At 44.1% G+C, this 23,715-nt stretch overlaps 4 protein-coding genes across 4 annotated transcripts; 2 read left to right on the top strand and 2 right to left on the bottom strand.

The window, feature by feature from the left end:
* Window positions 1-636: 636 nt before the first annotated feature.
* On the bottom strand, window positions 637-2,914 carry LAJ45_04019 (uncharacterized protein; the record flags this gene model as incomplete). The annotated part of the gene is made up of 8 exons (XM_046113601.1): window positions 637-658; window positions 963-983; window positions 1,070-1,599; window positions 1,649-1,900; window positions 1,964-2,286; window positions 2,342-2,355; window positions 2,443-2,517; window positions 2,592-2,914. The coding sequence occupies 8 exons, from the start codon at window positions 2,912-2,914 to the stop codon at window positions 637-639; spliced, it is 1,560 nt and encodes a 519-aa protein (XP_045973330.1).
* A 1,872-nt stretch (window positions 2,915-4,786) lies between these two features.
* LAJ45_04018 (uncharacterized protein) lies at window positions 4,787-5,812 on the bottom strand (the record flags this gene model as incomplete). The annotated part of the gene is made up of 1 exon (XM_046113600.1): window positions 4,787-5,812. One exon carries the CDS (start codon window positions 5,810-5,812, stop codon window positions 4,787-4,789), a length of 1,026 nt encoding a protein of 341 aa, XP_045973329.1.
* A 3,338-nt stretch (window positions 5,813-9,150) lies between these two features.
* Window positions 9,151-11,931, top strand: LAJ45_04017 (uncharacterized protein; the record flags this gene model as incomplete). Its single annotated transcript, XM_046113599.1, has 11 exons — window positions 9,151-9,618; window positions 9,690-9,761; window positions 9,809-9,946; window positions 10,008-10,194; window positions 10,268-10,374; window positions 10,449-10,634; window positions 10,816-10,835; window positions 10,900-11,163; window positions 11,242-11,419; window positions 11,558-11,678; window positions 11,738-11,931. 11 exons carry the CDS (start codon window positions 9,151-9,153, stop codon window positions 11,929-11,931), a joined length of 1,935 nt encoding a protein of 644 aa, XP_045973328.1.
* Window positions 11,932-16,099: 4,168 nt separating this feature from the next.
* LAJ45_04016 (uncharacterized protein) lies at window positions 16,100-20,581 on the top strand (the record flags this gene model as incomplete). The annotated part of the gene is made up of 3 exons (XM_046113598.1): window positions 16,100-17,594; window positions 17,704-18,368; window positions 18,806-20,581. The coding sequence occupies 3 exons, from the start codon at window positions 16,100-16,102 to the stop codon at window positions 20,579-20,581; spliced, it is 3,936 nt and encodes a 1,311-aa protein (XP_045973327.1).
* Between the last annotated feature and the right edge of the window lie 3,134 nt (window positions 20,582-23,715).

Here is a 23,715-nt window from a genome sequence, read left to right as displayed (position 1 = left end):
ATGTTGTTTCAACCTCCTATCCCATTAAATGGTTGCTTATACAAGCTTACTGAAAGATATCTTAGGAATAGATGGCTAAATTCGTCCTTAGCAAACCACATGTAGTGCCCTGGGTCTCGGGCTCTAGTGCAGTCTAAGTGCTAAACCGTCCACGCTAGGCAGCGGTGCTACGCCGAGTGATATTTCATGATACAATCGAATGCACATTCGACTAGTCAATGATGGCTACATACACGGGAACGCATGTACACACCTTTAGCTGAGAGCAGTCACCCGATGAAGTAGTTTATAAGTGGATGTAAATCGTGTTTAATACTACGTCAATTAGACTGAACCTCTACTATAATATGACCGGTCAGTATATATCCCTAACTCCATTCCCGGATCCTCTGTGACTACATTTACCCTATAAATCCTCTGAGGACTTTGACCGAGAGACGTCGATTCGTCGAGTGAAGGAAACCAAACCGAACGAGATACATAGAGGAAAGCTGATATGGGTTCCGGGAATACTGTGTAAGATAGGTCAGATCATGAAGTACTCATACTCACCTTGTAAGAGTACACTCGGGTTAGTAACACGTCAGGGGACCAAAGCGTATAAATGAGGCATAAAAGTATGTAGGCGCGATGTAGCTAAGATTTGATTCCCTGCTGTCTATGAGGTTCCTTAGTCAAGATGAAGTCTTTGATTCTACCAACACAAGATAAACAAAAATGGTGGCCAGACCGGAGATATAATCAAGAGAAGGAATAAAGGGAAATCTCATTGCTTCTTGCTTGTCATAATCGTACATTCGCATAAATTCCACCTATTGCATACATGTATATTTTATGGAAATAAAACAAACCAGAAAATGCTTGATAACAGAAGATACAAAAAATAAATTTTCAAAAATGCAATGCGCTCAAACTCCCAATTTTGTCTTCCGGTCCCCGCGCTCATAAAACGACAAACGTACCTATTTTCTGCCCCAATTCTCCTATTTAGACACCACCATAACCGTTCAGCGATCCGCCAGGCATCACAGTTGGCTCCGCTCTCTCTGCCTCAAGGCCTAGTCTGAACCTTTTGATTTTCCTTCCGGTTCTCCACACATATAAGACAAGCGCTATTCCGATCGCCACAGCGGCAACAAGCAGCCCAGAGTTTACTGGTCTGGGATCCTTGTGGAACACCTTAAATGTCAACGCGTCCAGCCCAGCTTGCGAGAAATTAAACAAGCCTGCAAGACATATGACTAGACCATATATTTTTCCAAACGTCTTAAAACCAAACACTTTAGCGGTATAGTCGGAGACAGCAGTATAATAGAACGGTCGGTAAATAACGAATCCAATTATTCCGGCAAGAGCTGCCATGTATGAACGTTCTACTAAACCGAGAGCCCCAATTGCGGCGGCCATTGTAACTAGAATAGACAGGACCGAGAGTGTTGAAAAACTGTCTAGGATCAGGCCAATAAAAGGAACGGCGAGCACACCACCGACTGGAAGTGCGATATCGAAGAATTCGTTGATCTCAACGGCTTTCGAGTAAGAGTGGAAGAGAAACTCATACTGTGATCTGATTGTAGCTACGAAGTAGTTGATTCGAGTCTACACCGGATTAGATTCTGTACTTCGACCAAGAGGAATGGGAATATACCATTTGAATGATAGTAAACAGTGCGATCAACACAAACCACCCACTAGCTATTTGCTTCGTGACTGGACGGCCATGCATGGCACCCCAAACACCGCTACCCTCATGTCTTTTTTCTCGTCTCCTCTCGCTCTCTTCCGCGGCGTTCTTCCCGCCAAGTAGACTATCAATTTCGCCAATAACAGATTCGTGATGTTGCCTACGTATTCGGACTTCAACTTCGTCCTGCTCATAATCACTGTCCTCCTCCTCAAGCTGTCGACACTAGACATTAGTAACACTGGCCAGTAACTTATTGCACATAAAGCTTTGACATACCAATTCTTCTTCAACCTCAACTTGTCTTACCAGTTCTACAACCGTCTTATAGCTTCTGACTGGCATCACAAGAACTTGCATCACGAAGATGAATGCCGGGACGATGAGATATCCCAAAAACCATTCCTGAAGTCCAACTCTTCCACCAGTCTTTTCATAGACAATACGGTACAGTAAGAATATGGCACTTGAAGAATCGAATGCACCAGTCAACATTGACAGAACAAGTCCTGAATGCGTCGGAAATGCGTTTGACAGATGGAAAGACGGGATGAAGATGAAAGGGCCACCGACGGCCAGAAGGAAATATGCGATTGGATAAGCTACAGGCATATCAATTAGTGACTACCTCGTGATAGTGGGCCAGAGTGAACTCACGATCAACGCTATAACTATGAATCTTGTCGGCAAACCCAAACCCAAGACATCCAAGCGCAAAGAGGACCGAACCGATCATGCCAGAAACACGGGGACCATACTGGTCAAGAATTGCGCCAACAAGCAGGGCACAGACATTTGTAGCTACAGCAGCAACCGTAAACATGAAATTCAGCCTAAATCACGCCTACATCAGCATATCGTCTCCTCGATAACTCCAGTAATACCAAGGAGACACCATTCTACCCACCGAATCTCTTGTTCAAAGCACACATGAACATTCTTGGCAAGTTCATGCTCCGTACAATGTTCCCTATATATCCCTTCTTTAATCATTACAGGCTTCAGCGCAGCATATCCAAATACCACACCGGCAGCCAGTAAGCAATAAATTGTTGCTACTCCAACCTGGACCACTCGTATCGTCCTAGAAACCTCAAATGCACCGACTGGAGGAACCTTCCCTGGCCTAACGCCCCCATCGTACTTTCCTCCGTTGAGAGTTGTGCTTTGCTGGTCTTGAATCGACGCGTGCAGTCGGTTTTCAGCCACCGTAGAGGATTGGCTGGTCATTGTGTTGGCGATGTTGACGATTTACGCGATGTTGCCTAGTATAATTGGCAATCGAAATGACGTAATAGCAGTTGCCGCCGCACAATTGAGCCTCCACTCGTGTACCGACTAGATATCAATTCAACGGATCGAAGAAATCGCAACTGAAAGTAGAGCTCAATCGTAAGAGCAGTGGCAGAGCGGGACTTTAAGAACCCCCTGAAGTGTGGGGCGGAAAGAGAGGGAAAAAAACTGGGATAAAATAGACAGCATACCATAGCACTAAGTCCACCTGATGATCCACGCAAGCTCACAGCAGCAAGAAGCTTCAAGTTGGGTCACAACAAGGTACAAAACCCATTTAGGTATTCTGGGTGGCCCTACGTTTTAGAGCCTGGGCCACTCGCAAAAGAGGGAAGAGCCTGTATGTTGGGGGCCCAATCAGATTTACAGATGGCGGGAACTAGCCGGCGGTATGGTCCGAAACATGGGGAAGCTAGCGACATGTATCCAGTAGTAGAATCATTTCGGAGCAAGACCCAAAATTCGACTTTTGTATCTGAGATGACGTTTCATGTCCATGCGGACATCATGTCAAGTCACTCGTCAAATTCTTAACGATGCTCTACTGCCTTTTAATTGGCATGTAGAATACATGTACGCCTACATGCAGTAGCATCACGTCACTTGATACAACAAAGTATTGGGTATGAGTACGCGGGGATTATACTCTATGTACCCCAACATTCGACTGGCAACATTATTTACCGGCTACCCCACACGAGTACAATTTACAATACCAGGAGAGGTGCATTCTAGCCGTTGAATTGGGGGGGGGTGCACACATACAAGCCAAGACAGAATCTCAAACAGTCACGAGCTTACGCTTTCAGTCGGGCAAGCTGGAAAGTTATCACCCTCTATGCCTTGGTTCTAACGCTACAAGTTTAGCGAGAATTATAGCCTCCTGGGATTCCTAATGGCTACATGTATATGTATCTTCACAACAAGTCACTCGACACAAATATTTTCTTTTCTATATATGTATAACGTACGTATGTACATGTAATATATACATGTAGAACGTCCTATTCAACTCCAATCTCTAGCTCTATATATACACTACATGTATGTAGGTTATAGATAAAGCGCTCAAAGGGAAAACAGACTTGACGGCTAGAGAAATCACTGACGTAATTAACTTCAAGAAATGAGGTAAGATGGCAGCTGACAGGCGGGGAGGTTTATGATACAACTTATTCCAGGGCGTAATACATGAATGTAGGTACTCATAAAAGCTCTGAATACCACTAGTACGGTTTAATTTGTTTCAAAACCAAATCGAAACGCTATTTTCCGTGTTACATGAGGTTGGTGCTTTATTTTGTCAATCACTTAATCAATGAATTATCGATCTGCAATCAATCGTCAATCATTTTTTCTGTAATTTTGCCGTTTTCACGAGTCGGGGTGGTCACTCTAGATCTCCCGGATCCTCATCCATTGATCGTTTGTTATTATACTAATTAAACTTGCGCACTTCCTTAAAACTGTACTGTCACTATTACTCCATTTGTACGACTTGGGATCCGATAACAGTTTAGTTTTCCATAGGACGTTTTCACTTACACACATAAAACGTGCAACAAAGAGGTAATCGTACAAAACTCAATACTTCTATAGTAATGATGTTGGCATGCTAACTAAGCTATTTCATGCAAGTTCGCATTTGACATGCGCACGGTCATCTGACTAAGATATAGCTAGCTAGGCTATACTCTTCCTCACTCTCTAGTACACCTAGGCTCCATAAAACCGTCTCATGCAGTATCAATGCACTGCCTAACTCAAACTTACCGGTGCAGACTCCCCGGCTTATGTCCTATATAACAGTTAACCCGTACTATTGCGAGGTTCTGGGTTTTGATTTGGAACCCGCCAATTTGAACTTTCTAGTATAGCTCGGTGCTTCTCCGACTGCTTCGCCAGCTTCGCCAGCTTCTCTTGCTTCTGGTGTTCGATCTCAGCCTCTATTTTTTTCTTAATCAGGATTGACTCGTATTCAAATAACCATCTCACCGACCAATCGAAATCTGCACAAAGGTTTTTTTTAATTTTATTTTGTATTTCCAGCCAGGGCCCTGATAAGCCCCTTACCAGGATAAAATTCTTTTCTTCCATCGATACCCGCCTGCCTGACTTAGCCAATAGATGTGCTAAGGAATTGATTTTTGAGACATAAACCTTTGCAGTCCCTGGGGCACCTAACTTGAGATTATATAATATTCTTGTTAGTCTATATTGTCTGTTTCTGTCGATTCCGCACTCTGGGTTGTCCTTAACAAGCCTTTCCCAAAGCTTCCTAGGGTCTCTGAACCTCTGATATCTAATATTGGTCTTTTTATCCATAGTAAATAGTATCCTTTCACAAGCATTCCGGTTTAATATTTTCCAATCTTGTTTCATCTTTTCTAGAAGCTCAGATCTAGAATTCGAGATAAATTCTACTAGAAGCTCAGAGACCGTAAAGGATCCCGCTTCAGAAGGAGATGTCGAGAGATTAGTATCCGTAGAGTCGGAGTCAGCGTCGGAATCAGCGTCGGAATCAGCGTCGGAATCAGCGTCGGAGTCTGAGTCTAAGCCGGAATTAGAGTCGAGATCGTGATCGGAATCGGAGTCGGAATAGGAGACAGAGTCGTAAGGGAAGTCGAAGGTAGCACACAAAGCAGGAAACCGATCCGAGGTACCCTCGATATAAGACGTATAGTCGTTGCAGAAGTCCTCAAAAGTGCTGCTTCCTACCATTATAGCCCAGAGTCCATCTTTCATCAGATCTTCCTTTATTTTAGACTGCCAATAGCTAAAATAGTTGTGTGGTCTAGGTGGAGAGGACCAAGTGAATTTGCCGATATTTTGCATTTTTGGGATGTGCGAGGTTTGACGAAGAGAAATTAATCTGGAGAAACAGTACCTCTCGGTGTATTTTAGAAAATACAATCAACTTGGAGAGTTTATACTCGTAAATAGGTAGATATCAGCTGCTGCTTGGTGGATCTAGTCCATTGGTTAGTTATTGGGAAACTATCCAAACTCTTTCGCGATCAACGAAAAGGGAGGGGGATATATAAGCACCTAGTACCTAGTGTAAACACGACAAAATTTGATATGTGTTATCTAGAGCAGGTGGAATACCATAATTACGTGTCTTTTGCTAAAAGTGTCTATGAGGCTAAATTGAAATATACATACATGTACATGTAATATTAGAGCTACATGTGTACATCTACATGTATGTATGTACATGTATGTACATATGTATGTAGCATTAGCTTCGCACAAACGTTGATACGTTTCGATACCCGTAATATACTAGCGATTTCCACGAAATCTTTGTGAGCACTCGTTGGGAATTAACTCAAGGCCCGCTACATATCTGATATTGTATAAATATATATTCCGCATGTGCTCTTGGAAATAGCGCAAGCCACGATAAATACAGATATCGGCGTGTGAGATACATATACATGTAAATATTAACGATCACTAGTACGTAGGAATATTAATTAAGCTGATATCCGATGTGAGCCTACATGTAGTAAATACATGTAACGATGATTTAGGGTTACAGTTGTCAGTCAGTTATGGTACTAGTGTAAATACGTAAGTACATGTAGTGGTATTACATAACGCTTTAGATGAAGCTAGCACATACATCATCTTAATTACCGATAACGTGGCATGGTAGCGTTCCAGATTAAGGTTATTTCAGCCCATGTGTGTGCTTACTGTGACATTGTATGTAGAGTAGAAGAGATATGTACCACACACACCCATGGGACCCAAGCTTTTCATCAAGGTCGATACTTTCCTGGTGAGCTACCTACCTCCTAAATACATGTACAGTCGCACCTCGTTATGTCGTTAGCGTATTCTGGAGCCAAACCCCTACGAGATAGCAAATATACGAGACAGCAAATAGTTTTTGGTGGAGAAGAGTAGTACCTGTCCCGCAAATTCGTACGAGACAGCAAGAGATCCGAGATATCGAATTACGAGATAGGGGGGTGCGACTGTACATACATGTACCTACTGGTATCTAAACAGCACTAACTCGCATAAATCCAGAAGCTACCTGCTTTGTCCAGCTTCCCACCGAGATATGTCTAATTGGCCATCTGTGATTATACACCGGAGATGCTGGAGAAAAACTTTTCAGTTGCAGATCGAAGCTTATGTGTGGTATATACAGTCGCAACTCGATATGCCGGATTGCCAAGATTCGAAGGATTTCGTACGGGATAGCAAGGGATCCGGCGTATTGAGATCTGGCATATCGAGTTGCGACTGTACATGTATGTACCTCATACATACAGTATCCGGTAGAATTATTGCAAAAGTCAGAACTAAGGGCCCGTTCGGACAACCCAATAATCTAGATTATTGGCGATAATCTGACGGATTATCGACTTTTGGATTATCACAATAATCTATGCTATTTATGCAATTAAATAATCCAACATTCGGAACTCCTGATTATCCCAATGATCCGCCAAGAAAACAATCACCTTTGGAGGTAATTATTCCCACACAACACAGATATCCTGAGAGCTAACATTATCCGGACATGTAGATTATCCACTTATTATGAGTATTATGATTATCACTTCCGCTACCTGATAATCCAGTCTGTCCAATAACCCGAAGAAATAATCTAAGGTTGTCCGAACGGGCCCTAAAAGAGTGGACTTCTTGGTCCGTGCTCGCAGCAAAAAACCTTTTAAGGGCCAATAGGACTATCGGGTCACGGAAAACCCACTTTCGCAATAATTCTACCAGACTCTGTATCTGATGCTCACAAGGCAGCACAAATGCTCCGTGCCAAGTCGGTCCAGGCCGAGCCGCAAATCCCGGGTTCCCGAGAACCCTGTTACTGGGGTGTTAGTGATCGAATACCGGCTATTGTACATGTGCTTTTGGATTCGAGAATACATGCATGTATATAACCAAGAGTATGTGCTCTACGGTCATTCACGGAGTGAAGAAAGACATGGGGATTTTAATCGGTTCTGGAGCTTACTCAGTTTGGTTTTGCGTGTGTAACAACGTCGGGACTGGTCCGTATGTTTTTTCTTTTGCTCGACGGTGTGAACCCCGTGGCCAGATCACCGACCATGAAAGTCTTTACTATGGATGGGCAAGAAAATAGAGTACCTAGGTACTCTAGTATCGGACACAGAGGGTTTCTTTCGCACCAATTGATACGCGCATCAGGCGTTAGCATCTGCCAAAATCCCGGAGACGATATGAATTATTCGGCGCTTTTTGCCTGCCCCGAGTAGGTATCATATCCAAAGTTGTAAAGGCACAGTTGCACACACCGCCCTTTTTCTCTGGGATACTCTACTTGGCGCTGTGCTACCGTAAATCGCACCAAACATGGAATAGTTCGGGTTATTTTTCACGACAGGCGCTTAATAAGGCATGAGAGTCTGCTATGACTCCGAATGGAGATAACAGAGGTGGAAAGTTTCAAGACTGCCTTATACTCAAATTATGTGTATGGAGGAGTTGTTGTAGCATTGCTATTAGTTGCGTTGTTGGAGACTAACTCTCGCTGGGCCTCTCTCTCCAGCTATTCTTTAAACCTGGATTCATATATACCTCTAATAAAGGGAGTAACTACTGTACTCGTTTACCACGAAAAGAACCAGAAAATGCAGTTGCTCAGGGCAAGGATTATTTGTATGGAGTGGCGGTGATCTCTCATACAAACTATCCCTGTTTCCGTCACTTGCATTTTCTGGTTCTTTTCGTGGTAAACGAGTACAGTCAATCGTGTGGGCCGGCTGAGCCTCAGTGCGGGTCCCCTGCCGCCAAAATATATTTCGGTCCACCCCCCCTCCCCCTCCTGCTGCAGAAACCTACGTGTGTGCTACAAAGACATAAGTCTTATATCTGAACAAACACCCCAGAAGCTTCTCCTACGACCTCTTCCTCTTCTTCATCTAATTTCTTCTGCACTTACGTCTGTAATTTGCTTTGCAATCGAAAACCCATATTTTATAGGCTTTCTTATGGAATAGCTTCACCTTTTTCCACCGACCACAGTCCTATTCTAGGTACTTAGTCGTGCAATCAAGTTTTTAGGAAATTATCAACTCAGCTTATTTACAGCACTTACTTCCTAGCCTTCTATTCAACCTACAGATTTTTACCTCTCATTTTAAGGCCGAAGTACTATTCACGGTTCAGATATAATGTCGAACTCCGGTTATTATGGATCTGGTGGGGGCAAGTACACATCCATCCCCGAAGAACATGAGATGTTCTCTCCGGATCTATCCAGCCCGCCAGCACACAAGAGAAGCGACAGCCAGGATACTCTAGTTGGTGGCCCTTTTAGCCCAGATATGAGAGGACCAGGTCGAAGGGGTTTCTTTAGCTCCTCATCAGACCTGGAGCCTGGGTTTCGGCTTCAGACTCGGATGGCATCCATGAGTCCAGGGGAAAAAAAGGCGCTCAGCAGTTTATATAGCTCAAGGCGTCAAATGCGTAAAAACTTTTTGCATATGATAGCGCGATTTGCATTTACTACAGCTTGTTGTGCCGCCATTGTTGGGTTGTTCAAGTTTTATAGCGGCAGCGGCGTGCTCGATAACGATAATAAACATATTTTCAATGCTATATATATAGGGATTTCGATGATTCTCAGTATGAACTTGATTGTAAGTCAATCCTTTAAGGGAGTTTGAGGCCAAGCTCAATTTCTAACTCAATACTTCTTTCGGATTGATAGTCAGCCTTCAAATCTTTAGCCAACATGATAAGGTGGAGGTTGCTGGCTGCGCATGAGTTTACACTAAGAGAGGTAAGTTTCTCAAAAGCCTGTGACCCAATATCTCTAACATTGTACAGGTCGACTTGATTTTGGCTTGTAGCAGTTTCCAAAAAACGATCCAGTTGCTGTTCACACCGTCCAAGGGACACACACACCTTGCGACTAAGTCATGGGTGTTTAGACTCGGCGCAATTGCATGGATCCTACTGGGAGTGGTAATTCTACTACAATGATCTATTATATATAAGAAATGTTTTTTTTTACTGATATCTTTAGGCGGCTCAAGTCGCAATTGCTCTGATTGGTTTAACCTATAATCATGAGGGCGATATTGCCCGAAAGACGGGCCCAGTTAATATTACCGCATTGGATTCTGTCTATCCCGAGACATATTGGACCTTTGATACAGCTCTTGGTATACCACTTCCGGTGCAGAAATGGGCAGCCAATATGCATGGTTCTTGTATGTCATATAACTTTCTCATTTTTCTAGTAAGTTATTTTAGGGTGTCTGACGTATTGATAATCATGTACAGCAAGCTATTCAATCGTCCCTGTTTACACCTTAGATAAAATCGGCTCAGTCAGTGACATGACTCATTTTTTGCGTTATGACCCTTCAAATAATACTATGACATATACTGTGAGCACAGGCTCCCGGACCTAAATTGCTTCAAATATTGTGGGTGTGGTCTTGAGGCTTACAAATTCCATCAGATTCAAGAGTGGGCAGTGGACTTCTCGGTTTCCAATCAATTAATCTCAGGCGAAACGAATCGTACGGTGGCTGTTACTCCACAGTGTGAATATTATCCAATCGAAGAAAATAAGTATGGTGATGCAGACACACCATTTACGATTTTAACAAATGAAGGTGTAAACGTCACAATTGACTGGTTGAAGGTGAATCCCCGAAGGTTATAAACTCTATTTTTATTCTATGGACTGGCGTACTAGTACTTCGAGAAACTATATCTTGATTATAACTGATAATTCTAAAATTAATAATCGCTCGAGATATTTATTGGACATAAAATTGTACGTTGAATTTGATAGGTAGAGGCTAACATATATCCTATTCTAGGACTCCATGCCAGGTCAAAAGTATGAGCCCATTATCATATCATTTTTAATTAGCTTAAATAACTAATATCTTACTTTACGACAGTATTATCGTCAATCCATATTGGGAGGGAATTAGTCCGGAGTATCTGTACTGTGGAGACCGCTGTAGCCGACTCTACATTTTTGAGTTTCCTCTTTTTGGAGAAGGCTTGTTTTTTAACTGCACTGTTGAAGTTAGCCCCGTTTATAACGCCGTCGAGCCTGAGCATGAAATGCCCGATGAAGTTGCCAGGATCTTCGCGGGATCACCTGGGAGTCAAGGATGGTATGATGATGCTGGGCGGCAGATGGTGAGATATAGTCAAGCGTATGCATAAGTCATTCATGGATAACTTGATAATTATTTTGATAGTTAGTTGCTAATTTCGATGTTCTATGATTACAGAAGCTACTGGGGGGTCACAGATCACGCTGGAGAGGAGGGTGAAAAATACGCTGGAGAGGGGCTCGCATGGTTTGTGGCTGGTTCTATCGCCAATTATGACCAATATGGCCCTATGATTGCCTCTACAGGAAACCAGCAATGGCAAGGCGTTAGACTTATAGTGAAATGGAGGGAATTGGTATGTTATAAATTAAATTTTCTTCGGACGAGAGACGATCGCGATACAGTTACCATAACTCGGAAACAAATTTTGTGGCTCGTTCTGTTGAACATTATTTACTACATTCTTTTACTAATTGGTTGTTTTCCATTTCAGTATATTACTTTAGGCATGATTCTTGCGATAAACCTCATCTTTGGAATCTTTATTGTCATAAAAGCCAATGCTGTTTTTTGCAAAGATGATTCCTTCCTTTCAATAGCACGGCTTCTCAGACGTAAGTAGTGCTATATCCCTTTCAAATTCGATCTGACAGCACCAACTAATTATCCATAGCAATGTTGGAACGCTTGGGAGATTCCGGATCTCATTCGAAGGGTTGGGAGATTGCCGATACGTATGACAAAAAGGTAGTTTACGGATACAGGGTCAATAACAAAATTGGTATCCATCACCTAGATTTTGGAGAAGATATATCAGTTTTGGCCTCTGGGAAGTATGAGTCATTCCCGAACGGTATGTACGATTAAAGCATCTGGGCTTGATTGTGTTCTAGAGGTGTTGATATTACCCACATCATATCAATGGAGAACTTTCTTTTATTTGTTTATGCTATGCTATTTTGGGGGGCGTTTGTAAACCTCTTTTTTTTTTTTTTTTTTGATACATGTTGCAAAACAGGCTCATGATCACGACTGGAGGCGCTTCAATGAATTAAACAAAAAAAAAAAAAAAAACGACTAGAGACACAATTTACCTCCAATCTCATAAAACCCAAAAGGCGAGGGCAGTTTCGAAAATTTGATTAAAGCACGAAGTCCCGAGTTTGTATCCTTAAGGGACATTCCCATCTATCTTGCGATAAGATTATTTGAGCTGGTGATATATTTACCCAATCACTTAGCTATCGGAATAACTATGATGATATGCAATATGGGAAACTCCAACGGCCATCCAACAGAGGTTGGATGTAATATTGGGTGTTTACTATTTGTGTGAGTGAGGAATATTGCGCATGCTAGCTATAATTAATTGTAAACCAAGAGGTTTACACTTTCACCTCTACTATATACAGTGGAGTCCCGATAGTAGCAACCTCGATAATAGCATATCCTCGATAGTAGCATATAGTTAGGCAATCCCAAACGAGTCGGTACGGGCAAAGTTGTTCCCGATATAAGCATATCCCCGATAGTAGCACACGAAAATCCGTTCCCGACCATATGCTATTATCGAGACTCCACTGTAGTATGATAGACGACACATACATGCCAACATAAACAGCCCCAACCGAATACATAAATAATATGAGAATTTTCATATTATGATACCGTGGGTAAGGCCGCCATCAGTCATATCGCTGGATTGCGGTGTGATAAGAGATCGAAGTTAAGCTGATGCAACTACCCATATCTGGACTCGTGTCCGTACATGAAGCATCACTCGATTCTGGTCTAAATTAGAAACTCTCTAGTGTATGACGATCATGGCTTCGAGATAAAGTAAGTACATGTATGTACGTACCTGGCCAAGTCCTGCAAGTTTAGCGGCTCGAAATTTCTACTGGAATCACGTGGCATGAGGATTCTCGTGGTGCGGGGCTCATCTCAGAATAGAGAAATAAGCAAAGAATATTTATGTATTTATCTTATCAACAATTATTTTATTCCGGTCAGAGGTACGTTAAGTGTGATTTTAATTTATAATTTGACATTCACAGTCAGCAATCTCCTACTAGCACAGGGGTTTATAAATCTAGACCTCCATCTGGACTTTGAGTAAGAAGCTTTTCCGTAATTACTCTACATACATGTAGGTGCTATGTACATTTAGTCGTAGTATATATTCCACCTGCTAAAGCTTAAGTTGCACAAATTTGAGGCCGCACAAAGCTGCATGCATGGTCATGGCCTAGGCACGAGATCACTGATAGTACGCCGGTATGGCCCCACTAAGAAAAGAGAAATAAACACTCATAGCCCGTAGCCGTATGTTCTGTTATTAGTCCCCACTCGAGGAACTCTTCGGCAATGCATCTTCAGCAGATATTTAGAGGAAAGTAATCGTAGCTAATTAGTATTGAAGAAAACGCCTTAACGATGGCCTTTGAAGAGGATGCCCGCATACTATAGAAAACCCCGTTTATCTGGTGTATGTGGACTCGTGTTCATGAGCGTATTTAGTATAGCGTTTGTTTTTTACTACTGTGTGGTCTAATTGCCTAGGAGTATATGCGAAGTGCAATGGATTCTGAGTTTTTCTGATTCCATAAGGAACTAACGGAATCATTAGGTTTACTCACCTACTTTAATAGCTAGCGCAATCCGTTTGTTCTCGATCTTACAGCGAATGATATGATGAACGGATCACACAGTGGCATATCGATAGCTACATGTATGTGATTTAAAATATAAGGCTGGAATAGTAAAAAAGGTGACGCTAAACCAGGACTTACAACCTAGCTTTCGTATCCCAAGACACGGCTAGAGAGGGTTGCAAACTAATGTCATTTTTCAATGTCTGAGAGTTGCTTGTCTGTTAATTGGTGAGCCTTAGAAAGTCCCGTGCACTCCCCAGCTGTGGTTTGATATCCATAATCATACATGTAGATTTGGGATTTCCGGTCGTATTCTCAGTTCCGTGTTCATGAATGATATTATTGCAAATAGAAATCCTCACAAACTCGTGGAACGCCCATTGTTATTCTTCTATGCTTCCGTGCGACTACCAAGTTAGTTCTAGTTGATTTTCCTAACCTCCAATCGCGTGCTAGATCGGCACAGTGATATCAGGTGTCACGCTGTGACACCATCAACTATCGTGCCTTTGTGCGACATGAGATTGCGACGTTGGAGTGTTGCAAGTGTTGCAAGTGCACATCTAAATTTAGCACGATTTGGGTTCTTTTTGCACAGCCTCATCCATGTCTTGCAGGGGCTTTAGCGTAAGTGCATGTGCTTTTCTATTCTTGGACGCAAAGGATCCAGGGAAAAAAATAAATAAAAAGGATCTGATCTTCAGAATCAAGGTTGTGGGAGCTCGGGAGCGTTGAGAGAAGGAAAAGAAAGGAAAAAGGGCGTTCCAATCCGAGAGAATGGATATTGGAGAAGTTGCGGATAGATATGATAGGTTGTATGTATGTAGGTACTTCGTAGCTGCAGAGCTACATGTGCTCTAGTACTCCCGTACCCTAAATTATAAATGGCATGTGAAAATAAAAAAAAACTGTGAGTTGAATGACAGGCGACATTGGAGGTCCTGCTTCGAGCTCTGTTCTCTGTTGACATCCCTCATGGAAACAACAAAAACATGCGGCAGAAGTGAACCTAGTGCCTGTAAAGTGACGTGAGGACGGGATCTGCCTACATGTACGTGAGTGGGGCTTGTAAGAGGAGAGTAGAATACGGGAGACCGGCTGTACGGACATGAGCTTCGCGGATCCCACGGGAAAAAAAGAGTGAACCTCACAGATTTCACGGGAAGACGATTTTAAACACCCTTACCGAGTATCATCGCTTTCCTGGAACATTAATAGTCTGCTTCCCTCTTTCTTCCTATAGGCCTAGAGGGAGCCGTGATCTGCACGAGGAAAAGAGCTGTCGTGAGCATAAATCATGCACTAGAGTGTATGGAGAGGAAATAAATTGCATGACCCTAAGCATGGCAGGTAGAACGTAGAATCGGAGAAAGTACACTGGTCCTTGCTGCACCCCGCCAGAAGCCCTACCTTCGCCGCAATCGAGGAATCAAGGGGTGAGAACAAGTGATGACAGACCTTAGGGTTCAATTGACAAGACACTAGAGTTTTTGATTTTGTTTGTTCTCGGGACGGGCTGTAACCCAAATTCTTGAGCTAGGTACATACATATTATGAATGAAACGGAAATAATTCCCCCACGAAATTGCTACCACGTCGCAGAACTGGGCTTTCGTCACTCCCCAGCATCATCATCACCATAATCGCCTCCGCCGTCCGTTCACCCTCTGCCCTCGCTCATAATTTAATTGCTCCGTACCCTTGAAGGGACTAGAGTACTTACAAAACTATCCATCCCAAGCCTCATTTTCAACATCGGTGATCCCTTCTCCTTCTGGGTTCATTGTGGGGCTTGGTCCTGTACTTTGCTGCTTACTTCTCCATTCGTTAGTTGATTTTCCTTTCCTTTTCACTCTTACCTTTGGTTCTTGCACATCAAAGGGGGGTTGAAGGAAAGCCGTTTCAAGCGACTTCCACTCCAAGATTGTCTGTATCCTGTCGTGTCGCCCACACATTCACGACATATACCTGATTGGAAAATTCCTTTTGTACGCTCATTCGTTTGTGATCCGAATTCCTTTTTCGTGATAGTAGCTAGTCTATCCAGCACACCACTTTCCTGGCAACAATCACCTCCGTTACCAATACCATCAGCCATCGCGACCTACAGCCTATATACAGCATTTGGGCGAGAGCGTTACTTTTCATCCAATTTTTGGGAACCGGCCGTGCTGCTTGGGAAGTTTCGCCCAGTGGTTGTCACTCAAGACTGGGGTGGGGAGATCGAGGCGTCTTATTTTAGGGGGAGGTGGAGCGGAAAGGTGAGCTAGAGCTGTCTCGGGGCCGGTCTTTTCTGTATTGAAATGTACAGCGTGATATGCGGGTGGGCAAAAGGTTTCCTGCTGATCAGGTGCTCTCCTAGGTTTCCACACTCCGCGATCATGAACGACGCTTCTTCTTTGTCGTCAACGTTGCCGTCTTCAACCACTCCTCCTGAGTCGTCAGCAGTAGCGCACCGTAAACGTCGGTCAAAACATTGCCGTATCAATATCAATACCCCACCGATGCTGTCCCTATTTCTGCTGGCAACCCTCCTTATATTCACCGTTCCTACCCGTGCTGTTCTAATAAACACTTTCGACAACTGCCTACGGAGGGATGTAAGGTTGTCGCCAACCCATCTCCAGTTTCACCCCTTATTAGTTGCAGTATCATTTTCTTTGGACGACCCAGATAAGATTTTGACTGTTAGGGTCTGGGGAAATGTTACGGGGGAATCATCTGCAAATCCATCAATTTCTCGTAGGGACCTTTTCGTTGAGGGGGATGCGCTTTACCGACCACGAAGTGAAGAAGGATGGTCATGGTGGGAGAAACGACAGGATGCAACCACAGTGGTGAGTGCCAAAGTTAATGGTACCGATACACAGATTCCGGCTGGTTCTTGGGGACAAATCAGGGTCAACAACCCAACAATAAACGGAAGCGTAGATTACGAAACCAATGGGACAATTGTGGATAAGGATGCCTCATGGAGTAGATATGCCACTACTTTCAAAAGCACAATCGGGATTGCATCTTTCTCAGCATTGAACGATATAGCATTTTTCTGCGCGGATAGTTCACATGGATCAGCGGCAAGTATAGGTGCCACCTGCCCAATGGGCAACGTCAAATTATCAAATCAGACAGACTACAATAATATAACACTGCTTATGAATGAATTGGATTCATTTACCTATAATACAACTTTGATATCAGCATATCGTTTTGCGACGCTTGATACCAGGTTCACAATCATTTCTGGGGACAACGCAGCAACAACCGTAGGATGTGTACATATCGAGATCACGCCTCTGTTAGGGACCGGCATTAGTGCCGCTATAACCTGGGTACCTGCGGGTTTACTGGCTCTAGTCGCGCTAGGGACCGTCCTTGCAGCGATACTAAATCCATGGGTAGGAACAGTGGATATATTCAGGTGGAGCAGTAATTTCGGAATGGACGAGGATATGATTCGTTTAGTTACACCTGGATTTGCAGACTGCCTACAGTGGTTACAGTTTTTTGTTCTGACGGGCAGCTTGTCATTGAACTACCCAGGCTTTTATCAACCCACAATTGCAAGGCTAGCCTGGAGTACTTTGTTATTCAATACCAGTTTTTTTACCCACGAACCGATCAGCGATCAGAGTTGGTCTGGAGATGGCATCTACGCCCTAGATGCCGCTGCCTATGGACTTGAGAGGATAGCCCAGGCTGTTGGATTACAGGATGTCAATGATATCTGGGTCTGTATGGCGGCATGGTTCGCAGTAGTGGCTGTTGGTACTATAATAGTTGTGCAGGTGTGGTTTGGATCTAGATGGGTTATAAGGACAATTCGAGGAGTAGAGGAAGAGGATTTGACGCAAAAAAATGTTCCATTTACCTTGGGTATGTCAATGTTTCTTTGATAGTGGATACTTGCCAGGGGGCTTCTTGCGCGAAGTGTTATGGTCGGAGACATATACTAATCTTAACAAAAACTGACGACACACCACAGGCTTAATCAACCGGATCACATTCACCTACTTTCTAACACCCATTCTTGCAATTTCGGCCTTTCAAATCACGGTTGCCAGTCATACCAGCACTGCGGTTGTAGCATGTGCGGGCGTCACTATCTTTGTCGTTTTAACAACTGCAATCGCTCTTACAATCCGCATCTGGAACCACAAACCTCGGTCAACTCTTTTTGACAATCTTCCTACGTTGCTAACATTCGGAACGTTCTACAATACTTACCGTGAAAAGAACCTGAAATTCTTCATTGTACAGCTCTATGTTAATATAGTTCGAGCCCTTGCATTCGGTGCTTTACAGCCGAGTGGGATAGCACAGATTACAATCCTTGCCATCTGTGAAATAGTGCTCGTTCTCACTATCTATGGAATCAAGCCCTACGCACCAGCAACATCAATGAATGCCTGGCAAGCAATCTTTGCAATGATCAGGTTACTAACTATATTATTAATGATGACATTCGTGCCAAGTATGGACGCCGGTGGTGCAGCAAGGGCATGGATAGGCTATGTCATTTTAGTTATACATGCCTTGGTGCTCATATTTGGGTTCTTCTTCATGGCTGTACAGACCATGCTGGAGTTGTTCATCCGCGGTTGTGGTGGTGCAGACGATGGTGAAGCTGCTAGGGGAGGACTTGCTAAAGTAAGTTGGAATATTCTTGCTTCTCCCGGATTACTGCGAATAGAAACACCCGAGCCCAGGGTAGATCTAGATGAATGATGCATTTGCCCTTTTCTGTTTTTTTCGTTAGTGTCATGAAAAAGAGGGGCTACTGGAAGAAAGGTACCCCCAAGTTGAGGATCAAAGTGCGGAAGATAATATCAATGCACATGCATTGACCATATGTCGTTTATTAACATTAAAAATGGGGATTTACTTTCATAGAAAGCATCTCTATATCTTCTTGTGGGAAGGCATTTAAGAAAAACAAGTTATTTTTCATCTATTTATCGCCTTTTCCTGGCCTTTTTCCTCTTGCTACTATCTTTCCGCTTTCTTTTTGGGCATATTTACCCCCTACCTATACCCCGACAACAGGTTTTCGTGAATATGTTTTACTAAGTGCTATTCGTATAAAGGTTTTCGGAATGCGCCAACTTTCACGTCGTAAACACAAAAGCCACCACGGTTCAATTGACCCCAGCATCATGACAGCTAGTGCTCACGAGGAACGCAATATGTCCAGTATGGGTCATAGTCGGCCAGGTATGGGCCCTCACTCGAGGTCTGACAGCTCAGCCGTATTGCTTGGACCTGGGATGGTTCCTGCATCACTGGGCCGTGGTGATGTCGGGCATGCGCACTCGGGAAGCGGAAGTACAAGCTTTACACCAACGACCCCAGGGGGCGCCAGTCAGTATTCCTATCTTGGAACAGGTCCTGGGGTTCCCCTAGGAATAGACACAAGTGGTGTAGCCGGACCTTATTATCGTCCCCCTAGAGCGAAGGGTCTACAGCAACGAGCAAATGGGGAGGGAAGTGCAAGCGATAACTACTCGCCTGGTGCACGTAGTAGAGGTAGTTGGGCTAGTGAAGGGTGGCCTGCAGGAACTGGGAAGCATCGAGGATCTCAGCAGAGCTCTCATGGAAGCCAGAGTATTTACAATAATAAGGAAGGAATCACCAATGCCACCGGCGCACACTCTGGCCCAGGAACACCGCGTGAAAGCGCTGGAATGGATATGGGCGGGTTCCCGATCGGACCTACTATTCAAGGGTTAGCACACAGACACACGGATTCATCATTAACTGGGAGCGCTAGGGCACAGCCTGATTATGCAGTACGAGAAGGAGACTTTTATTATGGCGTTCGCGGCCCCGCTTTGTCAAACCAACCCGCAAGGAGATTGGGTACTGGACCGGCAGATCCAACAGGGCCTGTTTCAAATGCAAAGGGATGGTTGTGGCGGAAGTTAGGGTTGGGAGTGAAAGAAGATAAAGGTTTTACTGTTGTGAGGAGTAGTAGAGCTCCGGAGGAGCTATTGGACGCTGAGAGAGAGGCAAAGGGTATTGGGATGGCGATTAGTGCCGATGCACCTGTAAGAGCGCAGGGTGATGAAAGCGAGAGTGAAGGGAGTGATGTGGAGAGTGGGGATGAGGAAGTTGAAAATGGCGGAAAGAGGGTAGGAAAGCGACGGGCCGCCGGTCCAGCTCCTGATACGGATACCGAGGACGAGGAAAACCTTGACTCCAGTACGCCGGGTCCTAGCACAAGGATGCTGGAAAAGCAGCCAATGTTCGATGACACGGATGGGGCTGGCATAGAACTCATGCGACAAGGAAGCCTCAAACCTCAGGTGCCCCGGAAATCTTCTAAGCGCAAAACAGCCAGCTTACTAGTTTCACCGGTTTTGACGAGTCAACTCCAGCACCAACTATCGCAACATAACACGGCAGATGATGAACCGGACAGCCCCATAATGATTCGGAAACCAGACCAGCCCTATGACCCGCATTACTCCCCTTCGAGCTCTACATCGAACCGATACAATATCCCAGACCCGCAACAGCTCCATCCATTACGGCACAAGCAAAACCTCTCTGTCGGGTCATCTACGCGGCTTCCATTTACCAGCCCTAGTAGGGATGCAAGCAGCGCACACTCGCGATCAGTGAGCACTAACAGCAGCATTCTAGCACCGCCGCATTTGCCCACGGAAGACGAACCTGGGAGCAGACCAGCAAGTGTTGGAACGGTACAAAGATATCGGATGGAAGACAGTCTCCGAACTGTACCAAACGAAGAAGGCGACTATTTGGGAAGCCAAGCAGAACTAGTGGAGCAGAGTCGCAGCGCAAGCATGGGGAGTCAAATCACTAGGAGAGAATCTCAGATGAGTCGGAAGGGTGTTTAGGGGGTTTTTTTTCCCCTGCGTAGGATACTGAGGAAGCTTTTGTGAATACTAGGCAGGGGTTATTCAAATTCTCCGAGCTTTTCTTTTCATTCTTTCAGTTTATGGAATGTTTTTTTTTTGTGAGGGTTCAAAAATGGTGTTTGTCTTTTTTATCCCCCACTCGTTTTTCTCCTTCTCTCTACAGTAATAACGGTTTGTATGGCTTCTTCTCTATCACTATTATTGGATTAGCTAAGTATCTATCTAATCATTCGCTATTTTATTTTTTCCTTGTTCCTTTGTTTCTAATTGGGGGTGTTTTTGTTTTATTGTTTTTCATCCTTTTTTTTTTCATTTTTCATTTTTTTTTTTTTTTCATTTTGGTCTTTTTTTTCCTTCTCTTTTCTACCTCTGGATTGGTTGGGTTGGGTTTTCTTTCCATTTTCCATAGCTTTTATCTTTCATTTTTTCCTTTTCTGTTCATGAGCGAGTGAGAGTCTCTTTTTTTTTATAAGGGGAAAGTGTAGAGAACGCCCCCCACTGTAGCTTTGCGCACGTACGATAGTCCGACGGATGGATTGATGAGGAATTGGGTAAATACATGTAGAGTATGAGGAGGAGAGGGTACTACTGTGTTTTTAAAGGGAAGAGAAAGAGAAAAAAAAAGCAAACTCGTAGAAGGATCGAATACCATATTCCTGAATAATTATGTATTTTTTCATCACTTGCTTTTTTTTTCCCCGCAGTTGCGATCATTGCCAGTACTGCGGTCACGCTGTGAATTGCCGCTAATTCCAATTCCAATTCAGCCTGCCCAATTTAGGATCAGACCGATCGTAGTTAAAAATGTGAACCATGGTTTGCATTTTATGGAAGAACCTTGGCGGAACATACAACATTCCAAACCGACTACTCAATGCAGATTGCAAATAACGGCCAACCAAGAGTGCCTCCCCTCTTTTACATGCATAGGCGTTGTGTGATGGGGCGAGGCGGGCTATGTAGAGTATTGCCAATTTTCTTACTTCGCTCCATCATCGAATGGCCGCCGCATTTCCATCACCCTTCACAAAGTGCAAGTCTCAGGCAGTGAGTAAAAAAGATTGGCGAATGTCTTTTCTATTCCCCATAGAGTATGTACTGTACATGGTGCATACATATCAAAAAAGCACCAATGCTCTGTCTACCCGGTTATATGTCACAAGTGACACATTGCAATGTCTCTCTCCCCATCTCTAACACGCCACGTGCAGCAGGCACAGCAGGTCTTTCAATACACACGAGCGGGTAGAAGAGAACGGCGGGGAGAGATGTCGGAGGAAACACGTGTTTGGGTGGGAAGATGTCGGATTTTGGCGTGACGTTGAGACATTAATAGTATCTCTTTTTATATATATTTATGGTACGTAGAGTAGCGGGCGAGATCGTGCGTGATGTAGAGATGTGCTACTCTAGCGACATGTTGTAGTTGGGTTAGTGGTGGAGAGGGCTACAGTCACTCTGCTAAGGTGTTTGTGACTATGTTGTTTGGAATGCTTCGCTAAGTGTATTATGCACTCTATTGAGATGTTTGGTGCGAGTACTTGCTCTATTCTACATGTAAGCTTCAACTCCACGATTCATCCAGTTGAGTTACCTGGGTATGAAACTTATGTACGTCGATCCTGCACTGAGTAATATGACCAAATCCAGGTGATAACGGTGCTTCCGAAAAGTCATCATGTAAGCCCCCTGTCGCGGAGAATAGTTGCAATATTCCCAGCGGTCTCGGACCACCGCTTTCTCCTTTGTGCATTCATGATGCATGAATGGGTTCTAAGTGGTGGTTTTTCTGCCAAGACCTCATCCCCTGTCCTATATATTTGCAAGCAGATACCACGGTTTGATATCATCCACTTTAAACCACTTGTTTCACACTCCATCAGCACTACTAGCTGTACCTACTGCCGGAAAGGAGAAAGACGCCCTGGGGAGGGGGGGAGGGGGGGAGGGGGGGGGCGGTGTGTATAGCGTCTCATCTCTAGCTGGCCACCGTTCTGAAGATATCCAGACCCGCGTACGTATCGGAGTTAACTTGAACTATTGTATATACCCGAGCCAGACGACCGGGAGACCCCTAATTTTACCAGCCAAATCTCTGATTCTTTATACGTGTGGTCACCTAGCTAGCCTAGTTATAATCATATATCCAACCACAATAACAGAAACGCGGGCGGAATTACTACTGCACTATTTGGAAATTCCATAGAACTCCAGTTATACTCTTGCGATTTTGAACTGATGCAGTAGGAGTCTTACACCCCCCCCCCCCCCCCCCTTCCCAAATTTCTGGTGCTGTAGGTACTATCTCTTGAGGCTGGACCTGTCGCCAGTCCCAAGTGTTTGTCCCTTACATACACATCGGCCGGTCGTCCCGAATCTTCAAGATGATAGAAGCTTACCACCTAGCTAGGCCATTCCACGAAAGCCGCCGCCGCTTCCCAGCGGAGGGTTAGCGTGATTTTTAACCTGCGATACAATACCGGCCATAGCACAAGCGCTCTTGGTACAGTAGGCCTCGGCGGACGGGCTTGGAGCTGAGAAGCTGCAGATATGGACCCTAAGTTAAGATTAATGAATTGAACAAAAAAAAAAAAAAAAAAAAAAAAAAAAACCTAAGTTAAGACTGTGGATGTTATTTTGAATCAAGCTATAGCTAGCTATGGCTACCTCGGTAGCGGTACGTAGTCAAGACCTATATGGTACCGGGGCTTCAATCAAGCTCTTGGGCCGATATCAGATAGTTCATGTCGTCCTCAAGTAACCCAGACATCTAGCTCTGTGCGCTTAGGTGCTTGCCTTGCTTCGGGGGCAGTTGAGATGTCCATCCATCTGAGAAAGTGTGAATTCTGTTTAATATATATATGTATGTATATACTGTCAGAAAACTCTAGACAGGAAGAGGCGATACGCTCGTCCTGAGCTACTTAGGAAGTTAGAGAAGCTAGTGTTTGAGTAGTTTAACTAACCCTCTCTCCATAACCCAGACCTAGATTTCCCCCCCCCCCCCCTCTCCCAAAAATTTCCACTCTAGATACATGTAGCTGTGATCCAGTTTCTAAAGCCATAAACTTGATAGTATAACTCGTGGTATGTAGAACAAAACCTGTGTGCGG

Source organism: Morchella importuna, assembly GCF_003444635.1.
Source record: "Morchella importuna strain M04M26 chromosome Unknown Morimp01GS009, whole genome shotgun sequence".
NCBI classification, from domain to species: domain Eukaryota; kingdom Fungi; phylum Ascomycota; class Pezizomycetes; order Pezizales; family Morchellaceae; genus Morchella; species Morchella importuna.
The sequence above is the reverse complement of the archived record's forward strand: the minus strand, read 5'-3'. Positions and strand labels throughout refer to the sequence as shown.